This window comes from Chrysochloris asiatica, unplaced genomic scaffold, assembly GCF_000296735.1.
Source record: "Chrysochloris asiatica unplaced genomic scaffold, ChrAsi1.0 scaffold00006, whole genome shotgun sequence".
NCBI classification, from domain to species: domain Eukaryota; kingdom Metazoa; phylum Chordata; class Mammalia; order Afrosoricida; family Chrysochloridae; genus Chrysochloris; species Chrysochloris asiatica.
Genome location: NW_006408524.1, coordinates 934,041 through 943,618, shown reverse-complemented (window position 1 = coordinate 943,618; position 9,578 = coordinate 934,041). Strand labels below are relative to the sequence as shown.

At 47.7% G+C, this 9,578-nt stretch overlaps 1 protein-coding gene and 1 pseudogene across 1 annotated transcript; both read left to right on the top strand.

Annotated features, from left to right (window-relative positions):
• Positions 1-3,590, top strand: LOC102811161 (28S ribosomal protein S24, mitochondrial-like). The gene is made up of 3 exons (XM_006832251.1): positions 1-378; positions 484-595; positions 3,307-3,590. The coding sequence occupies exons 1-3, from the start codon at positions 1-3 to the stop codon at positions 3,588-3,590; spliced, it is 774 nt and encodes a 257-aa protein (XP_006832314.1).
• Positions 3,591-3,725: 135 nt separating this feature from the next.
• LOC102810780 overlaps positions 3,726-9,578 on the top strand; it is an 11,123-nt pseudogene continuing 5,270 nt past the window's right edge.

Here is a 9,578-nt window from a genome sequence, read left to right as displayed (position 1 = left end):
ATGCAACTCCGTGCCAGACGGAGCAGACCGGTCCGGAGCCGAAGGCCAGCGAAGAAATGTCCCCGGCTCTCCACAGCGCAGTCGCAACTTCCACTTCTCCGAGTTCACAGACGCCCGGGATTGGCGTCTATCCTTACGCCCACTGTCCTCGTCCCGCCCACTGTCCCCTCCCACTGGGCCCAAGATGGCGGTGCCTGTGCTCTCCAGGGCTGGAGCGATGAGGGTGAGTGGGCGACACGGGAAGAGGCTGCGGAGCTGGGCCGCGGGGACGCTGGGCCCGCCTTCAGCCTTACGCCCCTTCCCCCACAGGTTCTGGCCGGGAACCTGAGGCACCTGTGCGCCTACCGCGCTCTGCACACCTCCGCGGCCTGCACTAAGGTGAGAGCGTGCGGAAAGTGGGGCCAGGCGGGCGCGCGCCGGTGGGGTGGGCGGGGCCTGTCGGGATGGGCGGGTCGGCGGCGGTCACGGCTCCTCTGCTTTCAGAACCGGTCTGCCAGAGTGCGTGTGAGCAAGGGGGACAAGCCGGTGACCTACGAGGAGGCGCACGCCCCACATTACATCGCGCATCGCAAAGGCTGGCTGTCTCTGCACACAGGTGAGGCTGGTGGAGGGATGTGGGTGGGCTCAGGAAAGGAGCGCTCTCTGCGTCAGTGTGTGAAAGCACCAGTTCACGCATGACTCCTGCAAACCGCAATCAAACGTGTGTCAACCGACTCAATTGTTGTTAAGTGCGGTCGAGTCGATTCCGAGCCATAGCAACCCGGTATAGGGTTTCCAAGGAGTAGCTGGTGAACTTGAGCTTCAGACCTTGCAGTTCAAACGGCTTTACAGCCTGGCGCATTAACCCACAGAGCCACACCAGGACTCCATTTGACTCAGTAGTTGTTGTTGTTAGGTGCCATTGTTACGGGTTCGAATCCCAAATAAGGATGATGACCACTATAATGTCCAATTTAGAGAATTTTATTGGCACAGCTATAGCCGGACAGCAGGGAGACAACAGATTCTCCTAAGTCTGCTGCTGTGCGGTAGGGAAATGGCTGCTAGTTTATATATGCTACATTTTTGGCTCGGGATCTAGGGGCTTAGCTAAAGGAATTTGCTGAAGCAGGGAATATAGAAGCAAAAATGGTGGATTAGTTTGCTCACAGGAAAACTAGATAACAATAACAGGGTCACGTGTGACTGCACGAGTTCTAATAACAAGACTATAAATCAGTTATAATGGTGCAAGGGTCCTTAAGGCACATAGTTAAATTAAGTACTCTAAAGAATGTCTGGGATTCGTAATCACACAGTAAACACCACCTGTGAGGCTTGTTTTTGCCCTATATGCCTCAAGGCCAGGGAAATTATGCTGGTTTTAGAGATTCTGAGTTTTCACAAGGAACTGTATTGTTTCACCATCGAATTCATACAGCCTTATGCACAGCAGAACGAAACACTGCCAGATCTGGGCCAACCTCACAATTGTTGCCATGCTTGAGTCCACTGATGCTGCCACTTGGCCAATCCATCTTGTTGGAGGTCTTCCTCTTTTTCTCTGATCTTACCAAACATGATATCCTTCTCCAGCAACTGGTCCCTCCTGACAATATGTCCTAAGTTTGGCCATCTTGACCTCTAAGGAGCACTCTGGCTGCACTTCTTCCAAAATAGATCTATTGGTTATTTTGGCAGCCCATGGCACTTTCAATATTCTCCTTCAACATCATTTGCCTTAGTTGTTAGGAGGAAATCAGAAAGCCCAAAACTGGTTCCCCAAGCAGAGACCCGGAAAGAGTCGGTATACCGCAATGCATTTTGAAAACGAATGCAAAACACCATTTCGGGTGTGTGTGTGAGCTTATTGTGCATGTTTCTCGGTTCTCTGCAGTTTACAGAGAGAGGTCATTAATAACAGTGAGGCAGTGCAAGGAGTTAAGTCCCTGTCGCTTGAGATCACGCAGTGTGCTGTGAATGTTGCAGTGTTTCGTTCTCTGTTGTCATCAGTTGCTGCAGAGCCCATTTGTATTCATAGCGGCCCCCATATGATGACAGAACTGCCCCATAGTGTGTTGCTGTAGGATAAGCACTGTACTAGTGATGGTGAGGGAGGCGGTTCAAATCCACCAGCCGCTCCTCGGAAAGCCTACATAGGTTAGCTATAGATCGGAGTCAGCTTGGCAGCACACAGCAACCACTTAGGTTCTTTTTAGGCTGTAATCTTTATGGGAGGCCTGGTGTGGTGCTGTGGGTTAATGCGCTGGACTGCAAAGTTGGTTTGAACAACTTCTGGGAGACCCTATATGGGGTCTGTGAGTCGGAACTGACTGGACCGCACTAAACAACAGCAACAACAACCCATATGGGAGAGGATCGCTAGGTTTTTTGCTCCCGCAGAGTTGTATAGAAGGATCCAACTGTTAACTTTGGGTTAGCAGCTGAGGACTTAACCATTCTCTATAAAGTACTGCTGGTGACGGTTGTGTGCCATTTAGTCGCCCCTGTATAGGGTTTCCATAAATTTTTGCTGGAGCAGAAAGCCTCATCTTTGTTCCCCAGAGAGGCTGGTGGATTTGAACTGCTGACTTGACGGTTAGCAGCCCAGATTGCTCAGTAAGGGCATTCTCAGCATGGATGTTTGAGATGCATCTGGAGAGAGAATTTAAAATATAGATTCCTGTTCCCCATCCACTTTGAAGTTGTGGTTCTGCGATCTGAGGTGGTCATAGAGAATCATTTAACAGAAATCAGACAAAAGGAGTCCAAGGGCCCTGGACCACGTCAGAATCCACTGATGAGGCAGTGGTTGGCTCCCGAGGTCACTTATGTCCCTAATCTCAGAAGTAGCTAGTGACACTCGTTTGTGGCCCACGGGATGATCAGTGCTTTTCTATAAAGCAGACAACAAAGCTTGGAAAGGGGGCTAGATGCGGAGGGATCATTTGAGTTTTGTGCCCTGGCTTCAGTCCTTGGTCTTCCATTTTGTAAAACAAGGATAATGATAGTGCCCTTTTCACAGGGTTGGTTTGGGAATTTAGTGACATAGTGGACCGTGAACTATAAAGTGTTACTATTATTTCACCGGCAGAAGGGAAAAATAGTCGTGTAGGGCAGAGGAGGAGCTGTTGGGGTGTTTGACTGCCCGGCACATTTGGCAGGTTTTAAGACAGCCAGGAGTCCTGGTGTGTTGCTATAGGAAACAAACTGGATTGTTAACTACAAGGTTGGTGGTTCAAACCCAACAGCTGGTCCTCAGAAACCCCATACTACACAATGTTGCTATGAGTGGAACTGGACTCATTGATGGTGTGCTCTTTTCAGGTAACTTGGATGGAGAGGACCACACTGCGGAACGAACAGTGGAGGATGTCTTCCTCTGCAAGTTCATGCTGGGCACTTTCCCAGGCTGCCTGGCTGACCAGTTGGTCCTAAAGCGCCGGGCTAACCAGATTGAGATCTGTGCCCTGGTGTTGAGGCACCTGCCTGCCCACAAGTTCTACTTTCTGGTGGGCTATAGTGAAACTCTGCTGTCCCATTTTTACAAATGCCCTGTGCGCCTGCATCTCCAAACTGTGCCCTCAAAGGTGGTATATAAGTACATCTAGGATGCTGCCCTCTTTCGCTGTATGTTTTGGTCTACGAGGAGAGAAATGTGTGTGAGAAAGGAAGGACGCGTGAGAAATCAATCCTGGCACAGTATGGAGGCACCCTTTCCAATGCTGCTGTGAATAAACACCACTATGTTGTCTTGCTTTTCACTTGGTCCCTACTGGTTTATAGGTGAGCGAACTAGAGCCAAGGTTTTTCTGGAGGCTCCAGGGCTCCCAGGAAAGCTGTGAGTTGCCTGAAGTTTAGGTAGTGGCGCAGTGGGTAAAACATTAGACTGTTCATCACAAGTTTGAAATTCAGACCCACCAGCCTCTCCAAGGGGGGACGAGGCTATCTGCTCCCATAAAGATCATAGTCTCAGAACCCTAAGCAGTTCTCTGCCCTACAGCATCGCTGTGACTTGGAATCCACTTGATGCCGCTGCATTTATGTTTCACTAAGTACTGTATGGGGCACTGTGCTTTATTGAGTGACCGTTTACGCGGGAGAACGTCGGCTTTACACTCATCTTTTCACTGCAATGATAACAGTCTCCTCTGTGCATCATCATTCAGCAGTATTTGCTTCTGTTCCCTTTTTTTTACGTTTTGTGGAGGGGGCGTGGTGGGGAGATGTACACAAAAACACTCAGGAATATATAATAATTTAAACAACCAAAGGGCACATTCTGCAAGCCTGCCTCCTGGCTGCCAGTACCCAGTGCTTTATAGTCTCTTTAAGTGGAAAGCCTCTTTTGTGGTCATTATAATTTCAACAGTGTATTGTGTTGTATTTCCACATACACCATTTTTTTAGGAATACATTGTTACATACTCGTCCAGTCATTACACTTAATGAGTACCTGCTCTGCCAGGAGTCTGGTGAGGCACTATAGGGTAAGCACTGGACTACTAACCATGCGATCAGTGGTTACCCTATATAGCATTGTTACAAGTTGGAGCCTTCTCAATGGCATTTTACAGCAACAACTGTATGCCAGGCACTCTTTAGGTGTTTGGGATTAATTAATGAGCAAAACATTCCAAGGTTTTTGCCTTAGTGACACATTCTGGTGAGGCGGTATAGTATGCATTCAGGTAAATCAGGGGAGAACATTTCAGAAAGTTTGTACTTTGGGGGAAGGAGTTTTGTAGAACAGGGATTGCTGGCCCCCAGCCTGACCCGGAAGCTAGCCTTTACCATGACAGTAACCCTCACATTTAGCCTCATCCTGACCCTGACTCAACACCCTTATTCTAATCCTGACCTTGAACTTCACAAAGACTGACACTAACCTTGACCCTGGCACTGAAGCTGATTCTCAGCTCTGCTCTCACGAATCCTCTCCTCCACCCAGAGCCTTATCCAGACCCTGACCTTTACCCTCTTAGCCAGGCATCCCCTGACCATGTCGCCAGAGCTTGGCCCTGATTCTGACCCTAACCTTAACCTTGACTTTCATCCTGATTGTAGAGCCCTGTCATGACTTGGACCCTGAACTTCAGAGTCATTTAAATCTTAACCTTCACATCTTAATCCACCCTTAACCTGGATTCTATGACCCTGATCTGAAACTCAACCTTCACCGATACCATGACTGATCTTCACCCTTAACGTACCCTCATCTTGACCCTGTGTGGTGCCATGGATTATTTAATGTCTTCTGTAGCCACGGTCTGAAACTCCCGCCAGATGTTTGCTGTGCTGGGTCTTGATACGAGAAAGTGGGAAATGTTGATGGGATTATATGGTTTGTGAGTAGTCAGCAGAGTTCATTACAGTTGCAAAAACTTAGAACTCTATAACGGGGTCCTGATGTGGCGCTGTGGGTTAATGCACTGAACTGCAAGGTTGGCAGTTCAGGCTCACCAGCCGCTTCCCGGAAACCCTATACAGAGTAGCTGTGTGTCCAAACCAACTTGATGGCACTTATTAATGATAACAACGTGTATAAAATGAGCCATCTCGGAAGTGGGTGGAGGCCTCACTACTATCACAGAAGATCCAGGATTCGAGAGTATGTTTCGGACCCTAAGATCTCAACCTAGAGACAGAAAGTTGTGACACGAGGAGGGGCGGGGACAGCAGCAGAACCAGGAGCCAGCGCACCTGACAGTGATGGGCTTCTTAGCTCACAGAACAAGAAAGCTGAGTGGGCAGGAAACAAGGTTGCCTAGTTGGGAGAGCAAGATTTACTGAAGGAGTTCTGGAAGCAGAGTGGTTCTGAGTGGGGCTGCTAACCCCAAGGTCAGCAGTTCAAACCTACCAGCGGTTCTGCAGGAGAAAAATGAGCCTTTTTGCTCCCTGTGCCTCTGAAACCCTAGGCAGGGTTACTATGAGTTGGATTGGACCCCACAGCTCATAACCACCACCTGCAGATTGACTGAGTGAGCGCCCTCATGGTGGAGGTGGGGCCTGTGGGCCCTAAAGCTTTCCTAGACAGGGAGAGGCCTGCCTATGGACCTAACTGAATAGAAGTTGTCCTGATTGGAAGACTTGTGCTCCGAGCACTTCTGACCCTGAATTGTAACCACAAACTTCCCTAACAAACCCCACAAGTGGGTGTATTATTATCAGACCCAACTGCAAGGAGAGGGCGCTGCTGGGTCTGGGCAGTGCTTGTTTTCTGCAGTTGCCATCTGGAGTGGGATTCATTCCAATGTCTCCAGACTCTGGAAGCCTGGGGTTTTGTAAGCGAAGGAACAAACGGATATGGGACATAAAGCTGGATTCTAAGATGGTTCCTTTGGCAATTGTTAACTGTAACGGCTGAAAGAAATGCAACTAACTCTAGGGAAAAGACCTGCTAGTGGAGTTACGTGAGGCTAAAGCCTTGCTGGTTACACAAGATGACGATTAGGGAGCCAGGGCCTATCTGAAATAAAAGGACGATCCAGTCTGCCAGTCAGAGGTCCAAAGCTGTCTGCACGCGTGGGCTAGAGATGAATATTGATATCATTACTGTCTCATTCCCCTAGTGCCACCATAAAAGAAATACCACACACAGACAGCTTTCCCTAACAGATTTATTCTCAATGTTTCAGAAGCTTCTTTTGTGCCATCAAGTTGCTTCTGACGCATAGAGAGCCTGTTGTGGGATCTCTGAGGCTGTACATCTCTCTGGGAGCAGAAAGCCTCATCTTCCTCCTGAGGAGCGTCTGGTGGATTTGAACCACAGACACAACATGTAACCCACTATGCCACCAAGGCTACTGCTTAGGAGCTTGGAGTCCAAATTCCGAGCACCGGCTCTGGAGACAGGTCCCTGTGTCCTTTCAGCTTCAGAACCAGCAGTCCTTGGAGGTCTCCATGTGTCTTGGTGTCAGTCTTCTGGGTCTGCACAGTGCAGGGACCCCGGGACCAAAGGACACACTCGACTCCTGGCTCGTCTTTCTTGGTGGCAGTGGTTCATTCTTCACATGTCTCTTTCCTTTTTTATTTTTTATCTCAAAAGAGATTGACTCAAGATACAGTCTAATCCTGTGAATGACATCCGACCTCATGAACATCAGAGAAATAAGGATAATGACTTACGCTCACCTAGGAGCAGTGATTATATTAGCTCTCATCTCGGGGACTTGTTGCACCTGAAGTGCGGATCCACAGACTCCAGGCCTGACCAAGTGGACTGAATTTAACTGTCACCATTACAGGGAACTTGTAAATCTGCCTTCAACCTACACTTGATTGGATAGAACGAGAGTTTGAAATTGCCTGGAAGAAACCAGCTTTTGTAGAGTAAGGGGTTTGGGTGAGGCCTTGAGCCCCACCCAAAACTGCTGAAAGAAGAGTGGTACCTGTGAATGGGGGATTTGCAGAGGGAATCAAAAGCTGTTAGGCATTTTGAATTTTGAGCAAGTGATTTACCTTTAGGTGCATGGAGGCAGGAGAAGGTGGAGCCCATCAGAAAACACCCCAATCTAGCACTGGAAGTTTAAGGAAGTTGGCAAGCAGACAGCCGACTAGGCTTGATAGTGACCACCTGGGTCTACTTGATAATGGAAGCGTGGCAGAATGCAGCAATGAAAGGTGTGTGTGGGGGGGATGTTGGGGAGAGAGAGAGAGATCTACCTGGAGAAGAGGAAAGCTATTCAGTGGGGATTCTACCTTACCCGCCTCTGGACTCCTGGTGTGGCACTGCAAGATAATGTTCTGGACTTAAAGGTCAGGGGTTCAAATCCACCAGCTGCTCCTTAGAAACCCTATACAAGTTGGAACAAACTCGACGGCACTTAACAACAACAACAAACCAGTGCACTGAGGAAACAAGCTTGTTCCTTTATATGAAGAATCCTTCCATTCTGGGTGAAATTATGAGCAGCTACATCCATAAGCAAAGGTCCAGTTCATCAGGTGGTAGCAATTTACACCTGCTCACAGTAGAAAGCATCTTTATCTCCATCCTTTAAATTTTTTTAAAGTGTTTATTGTGTATTGAGTGATAGTTTACATTGGAGAACATCAGTTTTACACTCATTGCTTCATTGCAATGATTACAGTCTCCTCCATGCATCATCATTCAACACTGTTTGCTTCTATTCCCTCTGTTTTATTTGTTGGTTTTTTTGGGGAGGATGTACACCAAAACACTCAGGAATCTATAATCATTTAAACAACCAATGGGCTCATTCTGCAAGCCTGCCTCCTGGCTCCCAGCACCCAGTCCCGCTCTTTCCATGAGTCTGTAGTCCTCAGCTGCTCCCTCTATCCATGTCTCCATCTCTGCCTCCATCTCTGTTGTCGCTGCTTCTCTAGATAAGGTCTCACATTCTGTTTTTGCTTTTCTCCCTTAATAGTTCCTGGACTGCAAGATTAACTGTTTCCCCTTTTTATTACAAAACTTCTACCTTTACAGTGTGACAGTCGCAATTAGTCATGGTAACAACTACTCACTATTGAATCATAAGAATCTTATTCCCATCTCCTTTCACCAGACCTGGGTAGACAAGATGAAAATGATTCAGTGGGGATTCTACCTACCCTGCACACTCTGAAACTAAACTCACTGTTGAAAACTTATAAGCCAGTCACTTTGTGCCTTTATACCTCCTCTTTCCCTCCTCCCCATTTTAGATAGCCAGTATCTGAGTTGCCTACACAGAGGGGGTAGGATGAAGACTTCTTCCCTTTCGGTATTTTGAGCTACTGCATTCATAGTGGAGTCCTGGTGTGGCATTGCTGGTTAATGTATTGGACTGCAAAGTTAGTTTGAACCACAAGGCTAGTGATTCAAGCTCACCAGTTGTTCTTCAGAAACCCTGTACAGGGTTACTATGGGTTGGAACCAACTCTATGGCACTTAACAACATCCATGAGTATAGGTTAAGTTCATCAAATTGTAGCAATTTACACTTGTTTCCTTTATCAATATTTTTTATCTTTTAGTCATATTGTGATCTTCAAGCCATTGAAGCTAGGTCAAATGGGTACTATCTGAAAGTTCGGGTGTTCTTGTGCATTTCCCCTCATTTCATATCAGCTGGATGCTCCACTCTCAGCTCTAGCCCTCCATGTATGTTCTTGTGCATAGACTCAGGAGTCCCCAGGTCTCACCATACTTCGGACCAACCAGCCCTTCCTCTTCTCTTTCTCATCTCCAGGTCGACAGGAGTCTATGGAACATGATCAGACTCAGCCCATGTCTTCATTGCTCTCTTTCCCCCTCTTCCACTCACCAGTAGATCTGTGTGGTCTCCAGAAAGTCCATATGCCTGCTTATGTCATCTCCCAGAGTCTCAGTCTTGGAGGGGGTATTGTCCTGAAGGGACTTGATTGCTTTTTTTGGTGGATCGCCAGGGAACAATTTGCTTGTCCTTGTAGTAGCCATTCAGACTACCATTTTTGTTTTTGATTTTGATTTTTCCTACTGGGCTTTCTTTCAAGAAGTATCTTCTGTTCCTCTAGCTGCTCCAGGCTGGTCTGCTTGTCCTTTCAAGTGGGAATGTCCCACTCAGAAGGCTCTGGATGGGGCTCAGGAGTCCACCTAAGGTCCTATAGACTACTAA